Raw genomic sequence first — 16,146 nt, 5'->3', positions numbered from 1 at the left:
CCAGTGAAGCTGGTGAACAGTCTAGAGCATATATCTTAGGAGGAGCTGCTGAGGAAACTGAGATAATTTAGCCTGGAGAAAAAGAAGCTCACTGGGGCCATCATCCCTCTTTACACTTACCTGAAACAAGGTTTTAGGGATGAGGTTTCACTCCCTTCTCTCAGGTAACAAGTGACTGGACAAGGGGTAATGGCCTCACATTGCTCCAGGGGAGGTTTATATTGGGTATCAGGAAAGAAAATTTGAGAAAGGATTATCAAGCCCTGGAAAAGACTGCCCAGGGAAGTGATGGAGTTACCATCCCCAGAGGTATTTAGAAGACATGCAGATGTGGCACTTGGGGATGATGTTTAGTGGTAGGTTTGGCAGTGTGCTGATTAATGGTTGGACTCAGTGATGTTAAAGGTCTTTTCCATAGTTAACATTTCTATGATTCTGCTTTATGATTCTATAAATATCAAAGTACTTCGCAAACAGAGGATTTAGTTATTTAGATTGGAGTTATTGAATGGAATTTCTGCCATCTTGCAGTGATAAGTACCTAAGTCAGAAATTGAGCCGAGGTTTCAAATTCTCCAGTACAGGGATCTTTCCATTAAAACTTACCTCTGTGGATAATACTGATCCACACAGACATTAGGTGATGGATTGGACCTGGCAAACAAACTTTTGAGGACTTCGAGTCTCTGTCATTTTATCTTTCTATGACTTTTTTTCCATTTTGTCTGTGTGCTTTACCTTTGAGATCCAGTCAGGAGAACCTCACGGGAGTGTTTCCATCTACTCTGCACTGGTGCTGTGTGACCTCGAGTGCTGTGTGCAGTTTTGGGCACCACAATGGAGGAAAGTTACTGAGGTATCAGAGAGCGTCCAAAGGAGGACACTGAAGGGGAAGCAAGCCATAAGGGGAACACCTGGGGTCTCTCTTCCACCTGGAGGAGACTGAGGGGAGACCTCATTGCAGCTACAACTTCCTTGTGAGGGGAAGAGGAGGGGCAGGCACTGACCTCTGCTCTGTGCTGGCCTGACAGGACCCAAGCAAAAGGCCTGAAGTTGTGCCGGGGAGGTTTAGGTTGGATATCAGGAAAAATTTCTTCACTGAATCAGTAGTTGGGCACTGGAACAGGCTCCCCAGGGAAGCACCAAACCAGACAGAGTTCAAGAAGCATTTGGACAATGCTCTCGGGCACATCCTCTCTTAGGATGTTGTCTGCAGGGCCAGGAATTGGACTAGATTATCCTTGTGGGTCCCTTCCAATTCTATGATTCTATGATTTAGTACAGCAAGATAAATTAATATTTATAATTATTTATTAATGGCTACTTTCTGTTTTTGTAGATTACCTATTGGAAACGGAGTTCTGAATATCACAGTCCTTATTACAAGTCAATGAAATTATTTCTTCCTACAGAAACAGTTTAAAATGCAGTTACCCTACTGGCAGGCTTAACAAAACATAAACCAGATGCTCAGTTATCAAGAAATTTCTAGTTTAAGTTGGTTATACATTATATGAATATTTCTAGAGTTTGTGTGCATATATATACTAAATCCAGCAAGCCATTTTTATTTGCATGTAGATTACTGACAAAAAAATAAGCATCATCATAATTCAAGATTATTGTAGATGACCCCTGCACCATTCTGCAAATTCAAAAGAGGCAGCTCTTCTATTGTTGCATTCTCATTTGGTTCAATTATGAGTTACAATAAGAGCTTATATTTTCTATCATGCAAATGCAAATTTTGGTACTTAAAATGTATGGTTTATATCTTTCTGAATATTTCCTCTTTTCTAAAACTGCTTTAAAACTTTATTTTCATTTTTAAATGAGGACATCTCTGTGGCTATTCATTGACCTAAAACTCCGGGAACTGCTGGTTTTGAGATATTGCAGGTGCTCGTTGATTTCTATAGGTTTGGATTTTATGGTTTTTGCTTTCTCTTTACTCTCTTCCCAGTTTTGTTAGGAAAAGCATGCCGAAAGATTAAAAGTTCAGAAACTCTGAGCACTTCACAAACTCTGTGTAACTTATTATCCTGAATTTTTCAATTTCATAATTGGGATAAAGGCAGGACAAAGCTGGCAATGAGAAATTTCTGTGCTTGGAAGAAAACTGCATGATTTATAACAGATGTCATCAATTTATAAATTCAAATTAGAGTAGCTTACGAATAGTGACTGTACAGTATTTGTTTTTTACTACTTGGTGTATGACCTTTTTCAGCATAGGAATTATTTTCCATTAGTTCAGTTCAATTGGAGAAAAACAGTGCTTAATGGACTTTGAATCCCAAGTCATTGGTGATGGAATTAGATAGTTTTCAGATTTATTTAATTGCTGTCATATGCAGTTCTGTAATTTGTCACACCAACTTATATCTGGTGTACTTTTGTTCTGTTTTCCCTGCATTGTGTGGTAAAATTGTGATACAGGGCTCCTGAGTGATCTGCAGAGTGATCTGGTTCTGTCCCAACAGAAAAGAAACTGTCTGTCTTGGACCAGTGAAACTGTAATCTCGTCCTGGCCCCTCTCCTTTGCTCATGTTCACAGGTACTTTAGCAACCTCCCATCACCGCTGCTTTCCTGAATATTTGATGGCTGCTCTGTGCTCTTTCATGTCAGTTATGGTTCTGGCATAAATGCACAGGTTCTTTAATCCATTTGACAGGACCAAGTTTAGAGGAGGGGGAGAAAGCAAAAGGACGGAGCCAAATGTAAAGTGATGTGTAGAGTTTAAAGCAAGGGATGCTGCAGGCAACAGAGGGAAATGTAGTCCTGATAAATGTTTAATCTTTAGGACTAGAGAAAGGAAATAAACAAAACAGGCTCAAGATCATGTATGGAAATAAAGAATGGTTTAAAGGAAACAACACAGGCTTGACTAATATGTGATACACATTACATAAAAGCATATTTATTTTCTTATTTTCTTCTTTTTCCCATGCTTGTTTATCTGTATTTTTTTAATCATATATTTCTGTATTGAGGCAGATGTCAAATTCCCAGGCATATAAGTTTTTGTGGGAATCTTAGGACTCTTTTAAATCTTAAAAATAATTAACTTTAGAGCAATTTACCATCCAGTACACCCCCTTTTCCCAGATGTTCTCCTTTCTCCTCCACTGGCAGTTTATTTTCTTACTGAAATGTATCATTAACAATGATGGGCTGATTTCTTCTGTGTTTAATGCTTCAGTATAACAATATAAATTCCCTTCATCCTAATGCATAGTTTCTTATGTTTGCTTTTTATGGAGAGTGGCATAGCAAAGAAGACTGGTGGTAAATAACCTCTTGATCTGTCAAAGGAAAATTCAAAGACATCTACTAGAGAGGAAGCAATGTGTGGCATTTCTTGAAGTATCCTCTAGATATAGCAGGAAAAAAAGATTTAATGTATTCAGCCAATAAAAGAGTGTATCCTCTTAATGTAGGGACTTTTGAAAGACTTTAGTTTATAAAATACTATGTATAGTTGAATGTTGCAACTGATATTGAAACCAGATGTTTTAGTTAGTGACAGTATCAAAGACAAATCTCACATTTGAGATTGTGGGTGAAAAAACATCTTAAATTACTCAGTAGCTAGTAACTACTCAGGTTTGGATGAAGCTCCTGTAAAAGTCCTGAGGGTGGACCTAACATGAGGATATGCATCCAGACTGAGTTGCAAATATGAAGGAGATTCTTTTGGGAAGTGAGTCCTGTCACAAATTAACCAGATGATCTTATCAACTTTACAGTTCTTATGTGTTTATAGTAGTTAGCACATAATAGTGTAGTAGGAAGACAGAATATTCTGTTCACCTTTGACATGTGTATAAACTCAAAGTTTCTTTTACCAGTTGTTACAGAGAATCTGATTCATTTATCGGGTTTATGCATTTGAGAGTTATTTGTCAGAACTGATCTCACTGTACATCATTTGGTTAAGGTTCATTGCACATGTCAGATTAGAAAGAATGGTAAATACTCTTTTTAGATGAGTAACATTGATTGGTGGCATTTTCTCTTCTACGTAGATTTATATGACCATGTTGTCCTGTCATCAAGGTTCAGTCTGGGTTCTGTTTTCAGTCCCCAATTTAGCTACCACCGCTGTACGTAACAGCTCTGAAGTAATGTGATTTGTCAGTGGTGATAGGCCACAGTGATTACCAGAACACGCTGCTACATCTTATTCTGACTGATCTGTGAAACAGCATTGCCCATTTATTCTTTTGTGCAACATAATAAACAGTCTCTGGGCTTCTACTTTCAGGGCAGGTATTGAACAGCTGAAACCTTCACTAATTTTCACAATGGTTTATCTTTTCTCTGGTTCGCTTTAGGGGTAACTCAGGCAGCTGTACCATAAAATATAAGGAGTTTGAGCATGCTAATCTGTCACACAGCAGAGCAACAGTGTATGGCTTTGCCATTAATACTAGTCACACTCAGAAGGTGATTGGGGCACTGCAAAAAATACATGTACCTTATTAGCCTATGGAGAGAATGGTTTAGCATCTTACAATGCCCTAGATGTATTCCAGCCATTTCTAGGAAAATGGGTTAGAAAAATTCTTCTGAATTCTTCCCTCACACTATAACTTCTAAATATTTATAATGTTCTCCTGGGTTCCCATTTTTTGAGCAGTGAATAGGAGTGTATGTTACATTAATGTAATTTCCCCTGTTCACAGTGTGTGGTCAAATTGTGTCTGTTGTTCCCATGAATATGCTTAATTATGAGCCATCCATCTGCACCATCCCTTAATATATCTGAAAGTTTATGTATCAACCCATGAAACCAGATGGTTTTGCATTCACTGAACACAGTTCTGTGTGGTGATAAATGTGTGAAGGAGGTGGCCACAAAAGCAACTCCTCAGGCCTTCAGCTTCCTTTGTGTTGCCTGCATCTTCTCAAATATGAGCAGCATCTGATCTGCATTCTGTGTGAATTGGTCTGTAAGTCTGTGCCAGCTTCTGAAAGGTGCCACAGGTGTGGAGGCGCATGTCTGCCTAAATATGTTTGTGTCAGATCAGCAGACGATGACGTGCTGTGTTAAAAACGATGGAGAAGCGAGAGAAGAGGACAGCAATGACACTGTAAAGCAGTCATGTGGTAACTCAGTCAAAGGGTTAAATTTAGATGCCTGTGATAGATTCAATTGAGAGGGACAGTATACACATCACAGCTCATTTGACTTCAATTTTCCTCAAAAATCATTCTGATCCAGCATCTATCAAAGGTAGATCTACCAAAGGTACCTTCTACCAGAAATAGGCACTTTATTTGCCATCTTACCATGGTAATTCTTCCAAGAGTTATTTGTCACCACCTTTTAATTCTTGATTTACATATTTGTGGCAGTTCCTGGGGTGAAGTTGGGATAAATTGTTACTGCCATGTATGTGAAATGGAAAGTATATGTCTGCACTCTTTATTTTTCACTCCGCAGTTAGATGTGTGCTTTCTTCATGCAAAAGAAAGAATATCTTAAGAACACATGCTTGTCTGTCTTTCAAACTCTGTAGAATTAGCTTGTCATGAAATATAAAACTAATGTGTAGTTGTAAAAACCACTGCCAGCATTTTCCTCACTAGTGGCTGATGGCTAAGAAGATTTAGAAATGAAAGGGGTTATTATAAAGTGATTACTGAATAGCTAGGTATGTCATTTTAAACAAGCAACTAAAATCTGTGTTGCAGATTTGGAATGTAATCTTGTTTTTATCATTCATACTTAAAATCTGATTTTGATTGTGGAGGAGTAATCATGTAATGTAGGTAATTTGACAAAAATATATCAAATGATGGTTTTTTTCATGCCTTATTTAAATGTATTAGAATTTAGATGATTTACCATTCAGAGTATACCTATAAAATGACAACATAAAGAAATATTAGATTCAATTTACATGGCTTCAGATTCAAATTTTACTATAAATTGAACTATTCATATCAGCCCTCTCTTGAAAGAAAATACTGGATAGAAACCAACATTTCAAAATGTTATTCCCTTTAAAAAAATGTAATTGATGATTAAAAGGGTGGTATTGATGATTAGACCAATATATTTTACTACTGTGAATGTCCTCCTGAAGACATAGGCCTCATAAAATATGTGTAGCCATGAACTGGAGAAGAGATAAAAAGTTAAGAAAATTTCTCATGCATGATTTTATCACTCATTCATGTTTCTGTGTCAAGTGCTTGTAATAATATATTACTAAAAAATTCCTGATCTGGTTTCAAGCAACAGCTACACTTTCTGCAAGCAGTGAGCTGATGCCTTAGATGCTTACTAGAATTTGCTCTCCATTAATCCTCTATAGTTGGCTAAATACTAATTGTTCTCTTCCCAACAATTCCTCTACCTTAGCTTGTGTCTCATCTAGAAATAGCGCAGAAAAAAATCTCTTAGTGATTATGTGATGGTAGTATTTAGGATCCTTCCTGGTAAAAGCAGACTTGTACTATATCTCACATTTGAATTTGTGAAATGAGTGAGGATTCAAGCTGGCTTATTATAAGAACTTGGCCTATTCATTTTGTTGCTGTATTATATTGTTTTCTGAGCTCACACATTTTGGAACTAACTTCTTTTGGCCCCAAAGTACAGAGGAAAAAAAGCACATTTCAATGTTGTGTTCTAATAGGTTTAAAATGAAACTGAGAACTGGGATTGCATGGCTTTTACTGATGAACTGCAGCCTTTTCCAGGCAATTCAATTTCTTCTAAGTTTCAATTTCTTTGGATATAAACTGGGAGAACATGCTTTTGTCATACCTGCTACAGATACATAAGGTTTACCTACACATTAGCCAAAGTATATAAGAAAGTCAGTGGAAGCATAGTCTTGCATCTGGTTCCATGCTGAGGAAGAATGGTATTAGCTGTAATATTCTGGCAGCACAGCTGTTTGGGAGATGCTTTGGGAGATGCTTTGGGAGATGCTGGCTTTTCTCTTTCAGCTGGTAGACTGTTGGCATCTTGACCAGGAAGTAGAGGCTGAGTATGGGCACATGCTCTAAATGTGAATCTTCCAGTTTTCAAATGATGGGAAGTATTTTAGTCCAGAGAAAGAAAATTGTCTGTGGTAACAGGTGCACTGAGATTTTTTTTTTTTTACTTCAGTGTAGTCCTTTTGATACTTTCTCTTTGACCATTGTGACACTATGGACGCTGATCATGAAAGTAAAGGTGCTGAGGGAAATTTGTACAGGAGGCTTATTCCTGCTTCTCAGTGCTCTTACGTCTCCAATAATGAGGGTGCGGAAGGATCCCCACAGGCTACTGCTCAAAGCTAGTACACTGACTTCAGAGTATGTACATCCTTCTGTTCATCTTCTTTCACTGGCATTGTGACCATGTAAGACAAAATAATATAATTGAAAGAACATAATAAAGAGTAAGAAAATCTTTCTAAAAATAATACAATGAATAAGAAGCCATTTTGCTAAGAATTGGCACAAACATTCGTAGTTAGCTTTCAGCATATATTTTATATATATATATAAGAAAACCTGATTATTCCTTTCTCTGTGGCATGGCAGGTGACTACCATTTCAGTTTTTCTGTCTCATTGTTCTTTCTTTCATTAGTGCTGAAACTCTGCAGGTCTTGCATCCCAACATTTTTTAAAGTGTTAGGGACTGATAGAAGTACTGCTTTTCTGCAGGAGGCATCTGGTTTTGCAGAAGTAGAAACATTCTTTTGGAAGTGTTACTAGTTAGTATTATGAAATATTGGTAACAATTTTAAATACAATATTTTGGAATCTTTCCAAGAGATGCTGGGTATCTTCTGTGGTCTTCTGCATTTACCTGAATAACCTTAGTAACTGATACTGTCAATGTCCATGGCTGCTCCATGACAGGAAGTAGAGATACTTCATACAACACCCATTTACAATTATTCTGTGCTGTTTTTTAACATTTTTAGTTGCTTCCTGAACATGCTGTGCTCTTAGATGAGTAAAATGACTGACCTCTAATGTGGCACTCTTTACTTAAAGGTTTTTTCTGGATCTTCAACACTTTTGTGCACACTGGCAGCTTAGTCTTTGTTTTCATTTTAAAATAGTGGGACTAAGCAGTACAATCACACCACCATCATCATACTAGGATTTTGATTCTGTTTCTGAGTCATTTGTCCCTTTGTTTCTTTGTTTGCCCTCTCTTTGTTTGAAAACTTTCTTTTATAACTCAAATAATGGACAGTATGAAAAATCATGTGGTTAAAGTGTTCTTTTTCTTCCTCTAATCCTAACTACAAAGCAGTTCTTTGTATTAACAAATCTGACTGAAATAAAAATGTGTTAAAAAACTCTGAAATTGCACCACCCAAAGTCTTGCTCATTGTTTCTTTCCTCAACTGCATTCCACAGTTTTTGGCAAACTTGAATTCGAAAAACCCTGATCTGTTATCAGATTAGATAAATCATGTGGCATTTGGAGCAAAGAGCTCTTTTTGAACTTCAGTCTGTTGTTGAAGAACTCAAATGAAGAAAAATAACAATGTAAAAATCACACCATCGCAGATGAATGTGATCTTTTACAGAACTGTCTTACCAAGTTTGCAAACAACCCCAAATTGTTAATCATGTGTAGATTAGATTTCAAGTCAAATGAGGACGAGCCAAACAAGTAAATTATTTTACCTGTATTCTTGTTTGGCGTTGACTGTAGATGTAGACAAACATGGAGATTCGTTTTCTAGAAACAAACCAAATGTTGTTGCTTTGATAGCAGCCATGTTTTCTGTTCCCCTATAGGTGGTCTCCCCCACTGTAACATGCAAGTTCCTTGCAGGCATTCATGCAATTCTCTGTGACACCACCAGATACTGATGCCAGAGTACTGTGGCTCCCACTTTACTCAGAGGGAATTGATGTGAAAAGATGTTAAGTGATTTGAACAAGACTGCTTAGGCAATCTATGAAGCCTTTACTTTAAATTATCATTAATCAACTATTATGTTTAAAAAGCTGTTTTGTGGATAATATCTTAAATATTCAGTTCTCATTGAATATGTGTTTCTTTTCCTGTTCTATCTATCCTGTACTTCCTCTGGAAGGACAATAGAGTCTGACCTGAAATTTTAGTCCTGAGAGTTGTTGCATAGCTAAACTCCACTAATAGTTTTCTTGAACAAGAAATAAATTCTTAATTCCTATTGTTAGGCACCTTTCAAATAGTGTCTAACACAGACCAGATGTCTGCAGCTACTGGAGTACCATGGAGTGGCAGAAAATTGCTGTTCCTTTCTTGTTCTTATCTCAGGTCTGTGCAGGCTGTGATGAAAAGACAAAACTTCCAGTCTTGAATTTTCATCTTAAGCTCAAGTTTTGATGATCAATGACAGGATGCTAAGAATACACCTAAATGTCTCTGTGATTCTGAAATTGAGTTTCTGAAAAAGCATTGTACTTGTGGTAAAAGGTAAAGAGTGAAGTTCCAGAGAAATGAGCTGTGAATTGCAGCTGCAGTGGAAATTGATCCTGTCAGTCTGTGCTCCATATTCTCAGGAAAACAGAGTGGAGCAGAGAAGGAGGCAAGATCACCAATTAAATGGGATGCTGAAGTGCCAGGGGCTAGAACCAGGCTTGCTGGTCCCTCAGGTCAGAGCTGCAACTGTCAGAATTCACTGCCTGATTCCCTGCTGAACCTGGCAGAAGGAGAGCAGTATGAAAAATGCTGCAGGCACCAGCAGGGGAATGAGTAAAGAACTAGCTGGCTAAGCTTCAGGCTTGACAGGCAGTGTGCTCCATTGGGAGAAAAACATCTTCCCTTACCACTCAGGCGGCCTCATTTTCCCCATTTGCCTCATGATTTGTACCAGTAAGGCGTAAGAAAATAGCTGGAGCACCGAGGAGCAGCAGAGGCTCAGTTCACTTAGAAAACTGCAGTGGGTGGAGAGATCTGGCTGTGTAACCTCTGCAGGTGGGCATTTGCCAAGTAAGGAGGAAGCAAAGGCTTAGCAAATAGCACTCATGGTTTGAAGTACATATGTTGTATAAAATACAGTTCGTGTGGTGGTTGAACTCCTTATTCTTCTGCTCTAAAATGTGTGATTTCAGCTGTGGTCAGCAGCGCTGTGAAATGACACTTCTTTTTGTAGCTATTGTACAAGGTAACAACAACAGACCAACAAGGTCTGTTGTGCAAGGTAACAACAGCAGACCATTGCTGGGATGACAGCCTTCCACTTCACAGGGATAGTTAGTGCAAGTCTCCTGAGCACAACAGTAGCATCTCTGAAGGATGCCTACTTCTTCACTTACAGTTGGGAGCTCACCAATTTCACCAAGGTTGGGAAAGTGATAAATCCTTCAGAAAACAAAATCAACCAAATGAAGTCATCATGCCCTAGTAATTAATTCAGCTTTCCCTTTTAAATCACAGTCATTAGCTGTCATTCTTTTAGTGCAGCTTAGCAGTTTCCTTTCCCCAAGTATCCTGTGTCTTTCCTGATGAAGAGCATATACCTTCCAGTATATCAGAAGTGATGGAAGTGATGTACTGTGCTCTCAGACCCATATTACATTAAAGATAGATAGATAAATAGATAATCAATCAGATTTTTTTTCACAGTTAGGGTGGTTTGGCATCAGAATAGGTTGCCCAGGGAGCTGTTGGGAGAGACAATCCTTAGAGCTCCTTAAGAGGAATCTGGATCTAGCATTGGGTGAGGTGCTTTAGGGCTTACAGTGACAGTGCTGTATTGACAGGTGGGCTTCATGATGTTAAAGATCTCTTACAACCTTGATGATTCTGTGATTCTAGTCTGTGAAATATTTCTTCTGTCATATACAGTGGTACCACCAGAGAAATTCAATTTAGTTGCTAAATTGATCAAATGGAAACTTAGTTTTCTAGCTTTTGTTGCACTAACTGCTATACATGGCTTTTTTAATCCCAAAATTCCATTGTTACCTTAGCTTTTTTTTTTTTTTTTTTTTTTTTTTTTTTTTTTTTTTTTTTTTTTTTAGTTAAAATAAGGGTTGTTAAAGCGCTCAATAATGACAGGGTTCATTAGGGGCCCTATTGTGTAATCGCTGAATGAATGCTGGGAAAAAATATATATGAGCTGTGTACCTGTCTGATGCTAAGGGGCTACAGAATCAAGTCAGGAGCCAAAGCAACCAGGGTATTGGGCTTGTCTGATGAGCTTTGTCCTTTGAATATCAAGGGAAGCTGTATTGTCTCTATCTTTTACAATTTAAACTCTTTTTTCCCTTGTCTTTTTTGTTAGAGGTGAAAATGTATCTGTCATTCTCATAGATTTAACTGGAGGACTAACTTGTACTTTTTATTAAGGTAACATGACATAAGAATACTTTCCTCCTGGGCAGAAATCTCGGGTAGGTTTTGATCCAGGTATTTTGTACAGCCACTCAATTTCTCTTCTAAAATGCTATGAATTAGGTTTATGTCTCTAGTAAAATGATTTCTCAGCTCCCCTGTGAATTTTCTGATGTGCCCACTGTGGAGCTAAGCAGGCTGTTCCATTTTGTTGCAGCCAGGAGCTTTGTTCAATTGTTTAATGTTGTATGTCAGGGTCACCTCAATTTTGTTGGTTTTTTATTTCTATTTAGCCGATTCAGGTACAATTACAGTTACGCGATAACTCTCAAATGTCCTTTGCTATTCATCATCTCACCTAAACCAAGAAATTCCTAGAAGCTGAAATGAAATTAAAAAACAAAACAGGAAAACTCATTTTCCATGAAGTTTATATCTGAGCTATCCAGAAGTAAATGTTTAGGAAGTCATCAAGTCCATATGCCAGTCCTTGAGGTTTGCTTCAGATTAATTTTAATGGTTGTAGCAATAGAAATGTGGCAAAGCCCCCAGATGCCAGAATTCTTAGCTGGGATGCTTGAGCGTGGAAGCAGATAAATGGCTCAATAGAGTTTTATCCTTAGTGGGGACATTTTTACCTCTCAGTCAAGTCGCTAGAAAGGAGTCCAGGATTAGAATTTAGTTTGTTTTTCCATTTTTTCACCAATTGCCAAATATTCTGTACTGATTATCAACACTGTTTGACGGTGAAAATTAATATTAAAAAATGAAAAAGCAGCTGGATGATTTAAAAGGGGAAAAAATAACCTGCTTTGTAGATGTTAGAACAAGCAATTTCCTAACACCTTTTCTTCAAGGAGTTAAGATGAATAGCATCTTTGAACAAATATTTCAAGCATGCAGGGATTATGTTAAAAAGTAAAAAGATGAAATCCTGTGTAAATTGTTTAGAACATTCCTAGTGAAGACATGTTGATTAATAAACATAAAAGGAGGAAGATGCATATTAATTTGTTTACGTATAAGAGTCTTCTAACTCATTAAAAGTCTTCTAAGTGTTTAACTAGTGAAGCAGTGGATAAAACTTGACATTGTCTTTAATCTTTTTGAAGACTCAAATATGAAAAAACCCAGATTATTGCTAAATATGTATAATAGCTCTATTAATGACAGTGTTTTGAAAATATGGGGGGGTATCAGCTCAGTGGTTCTGCTGTAATATGGTGGAAATTTTAATTCACTTTTCCATCTCAGTTGCTGTGACCAGTAGGATTGAAGAAAATGTATCAACCGCAATCTTTGGTGCTTCTGTATATATTTTTGTAGTTTTGATTGATAGCTCATTTCCAACTGGGAGATCTCTAGAAAAGCACAGATGCAGGAGAATATCTTGTTTATTTTGTATCTTTGCTAAACCACTATAACAAACTGAGGTATTTGCACTATTAACAGGTAATGTTTTTGTGGGAAAAAACCTCCATGGTCTGTTTTAAAGAAATTGGAATATTAACTTACTGTCCTGGACAAATAGAGATCGAGTAATTGCAGTAAGTCTAACTTAAAAACAAATGAATAAGAAATAGATGAAGAACCATCGAGCCTTTGTATAAACAGTCCTGCAAGAAAATCATAATATTTGCAAGTTTACTCTGAAATTACCTTTTCTTTCTAGATACTTGTTTTGTGCAGGTTTTTGCTCTATAAGTGTTAATCCAAATAACTTGTGCAAGACAAATTGGACATGCTTACTTTTTGCAAGCAAGAAATAGGTAAAAAAGTGTCATTTCAGCTGTGTCATGCAATTTGAGTTGAATCATAAGAACTTTTTAGTGTTTTATTTGCTCTTCATTTTTCAGCAGACACTTCTCACTCTTTTCTCCATTTTACCCTGCTTTTTTAGAGACTATACTTGTATTATACTGTGATTCTATACAGCAATGGATTTCTGTTTCTGTTCACCTGGCATACTTGTAGAACTGTACGACTTACTTCTCATGTCACTATTCTAATATGAATAAGTAATCACAGCAGAATTGTGTTGGTAATTTTGCAGATCCCATGCGTGGGCCCCGAAGACTGGAGGTTGTGGAGATCAAATCTAGGCAGATCACTATTTGCTGGGAGCCCTTTGGATATAATGTCACACGCTGCCATCGCTACAACCTCACAGTCCATTACCGCTACCAGGCTGGAGGACAGGAGCAAGTGAGAGAGGAGGTCAGCTGGGATACAGAGAGTTCCCATCCCCAGCACACAATTACCAACCTATCACCATACACAAATGTCAGCATCAAATTAGTGTTGATGAATCCCGAAGGACGGAAAGAAAGCCAAGAACTTGTAGTGCAAACTGATGAAGATGGTGAGTGCTCGTATTTACATATACATGGTCCAAGACCTGATAATATAAATTTTCTGTATAAGTGCATGTTCTACTTTCCCTAAAATTTGTAACAGACTTTCCACCAACCTCACCAATTTTAGAAGAGTAAAGCTCCATTATTAGAGTGATCTTTCACATAACCTGTAACATCCCACGATAGTTTAATAATTTCATCCTTAGATTTGTAGCTTCTGCTTGAACTATATTCTGCCTCTTTAAAGTTCCAGTATCAGTTTGAAGAAATTCTAGGTGATTGTCAGCGGTATCCTCATGGAAGCTCCTCTGCTGAATGATGTGCTCTGCATTAAACATTTGTTCCTGATTTGCAGTTCTAGTTTCTCTGTCTTTGGCTTTCTAACTGCTAGACACTGTTAGTTGGTAATTCAGACACTACATTCCATATACAGGCATTGAAATATACAGCTATTCTCTCCCTTTTAATAATTTTCAACTCCCATTGTGTTTTCATATCTCTTTGTAAAAAATATTCTTTTTTGATTATTAATAAAGATATTAAATAATAAATAATGTAATTAGCTAATATCTTTTTGAGGCAGACAGAAGAATTGGGTAATGTGTGTCTGCAATGCTCTAATAATGTTGCATGAAAAGGTTATACCCTCCTCCCAAGTCTTCTGTGATACTACTTTGATTACACATGCAGAGCTGCTCTCTCAGCTACAGTACCAAAATGCGACTTCCTTGTTGAACTGATCATGCACCAGGAATCCGTTTCACCTTTCCAGAATACTCTGTGCTGATATATAGCCCCTTACAAATGTACCTTAGTTTTTTTGACCTTGGTTTTGGTTCTTTCAAATGCATACAGTTCAAAGGAACCTTGTCAAATGACTTGGCATTGCTTTTTATCACTGATCTACCTTCGGTTTTTATCGTCTGAAATCTGAACAGGAATGGATTTGTATTTTCTTCCTGATCAATGATAGATTTCCTTAAAACATGATGGAAATATTTCTAGTAAAAACTTCAGCAGTGATGAGCTCCTTTTATAATAAATACTTGAAGTCTGTCATTTAAGCCTATTAAATTATTTAAAACATGCTGTATTGGTTTTATGTAGTACTAATTTCTAATCAAAATATATGAGGGAATAAATTAAACAATTTAGGAATATATAGTTACTAATGCAACATTTTTAGCAAAGCACAGCTAACAAAAAGAAATGGTTAATTAGAATTAATTGTGCTGTCATGCCCTAAATTTAATTCGGTTCAAATGTAGGATGACAAAGCTAAAGAGCTTAATGTTGTCTGGGATGTTTATGTGTTTTATTTAAAATTTCTTGTTCCTTTCCCTCTGGAACTTCATGTTATTTCAGGACCTATTAAAAACCAATGTCACTGTCTGAGAGAATACCTTGAAAAAAATTACAACTTTTTAGTGTACTGTACACATTCAGCAAGGTATCTAAGTCTGAAAGTTAAACAACATACTGACCCAAATAGTCATCATAATTTTCCAGTTCACACGATCTTGTTGGTTTGCAGGGGACTTCCAGAGCTCATTTAGTCCAACCTTCTGCTTACAGAAGATCAGGTGATAGCAGATTGCTCAAGGCCTTGTACAGTTGAGTTTAAGTACGTCTCTAGGTGACCTCTGCCAGTGTTTGAACTCACCCTGTATGGCACAGCTGCTCAGGGTTTATGACCTTCAGATAATTTGAGAGGTTATCTCAAATTAGTAGTGCTCAAAAAGTATCTCAAAAAGTAGTGCTTTGCTCTACTTCCAGCTTATTTACACTATATTTAAGTCCTCTTCCTTTACACATAGATCATTAATCTCATTATTCCCAAAGAGTTTTGCTAGTTCTCCTACTTGGAAACAAGGCTTAGTGCCCAGAATTAAGATTGCTCTAAAGGTGTCATTGTACTGGTGCACACAGGACTGGTAAGCCAGTCCAGAACCTGTCCTTGGAGCTTCCACTTGGTAGAGCAAGGAGCTCTCTGGAGAGCTATGGAGAGGTGATCAAAAAGCCCTAAACCTTGTCAACTCCCACAGCAACAGCATGGAACAGTAGGAAGTTCTGTAGCAGAAATACAGAGGAAGTTCTTAAAGTTCCAGAAGTACCAGAAGTGTCAACAGGAAGGAGTCACCAAATGTGTTGCTTGCAGATTCTTCTATTCCTTAACCATTTGAGTAAATCTCAGGAAGGGGTCTGAGAAATTATTTCACTCCAGCAAGTGGCTTCTACCTGCTTTCTGTGGCCAGTAGAAAATGTTATGTGACTCTTTCTATTGGATTTTCACATGGAAAATGTGAAAAAAAGTTTGTGCCAAAGTGCTAGCGCCATAATGCCTGTTGCTTCACAGCAGTCCTGTGTGCATTTCTCAGGAGTGTTTTCTTTTTTGCATTACTTTACCAGTGTTGTTAAAAAATGAAATCACAGATATAGGTCTGCTTGCTGTTTATACATCCTCTAAAAATTGCATTGCCTTGGAGATAA

General features: G+C 37.3%; 1 protein-coding gene across 10 annotated transcripts in view; it reads left to right on the top strand.

The window, feature by feature from the left end:
• The window catches only part of PTPRM (protein tyrosine phosphatase receptor type M), a 443,590-nt gene that overhangs the window by 215,689 nt on the left and 211,755 nt on the right, over window positions 1-16,146 (top strand). For all 10 annotated transcript variants that reach the window (XM_059858357.1, XM_059858382.1, XM_059858348.1 and 7 more), the window contains one exon: window positions 13,353-13,661. In XM_059858357.1, coding sequence (XP_059714340.1) covers window positions 13,353-13,661 — 309 coding nt within the window. The remainder of the gene's footprint in view (window positions 1-13,352; window positions 13,662-16,146) is intronic.

Source organism: Haemorhous mexicanus, chromosome 1 (genome assembly GCF_027477595.1).
Source record: "Haemorhous mexicanus isolate bHaeMex1 chromosome 1, bHaeMex1.pri, whole genome shotgun sequence".
In the NCBI taxonomy this organism is placed as follows: Eukaryota; Metazoa; Chordata; class Aves; order Passeriformes; family Fringillidae; genus Haemorhous; species Haemorhous mexicanus.
This window is presented reverse-complemented; position numbering and strand designations above follow the sequence as displayed.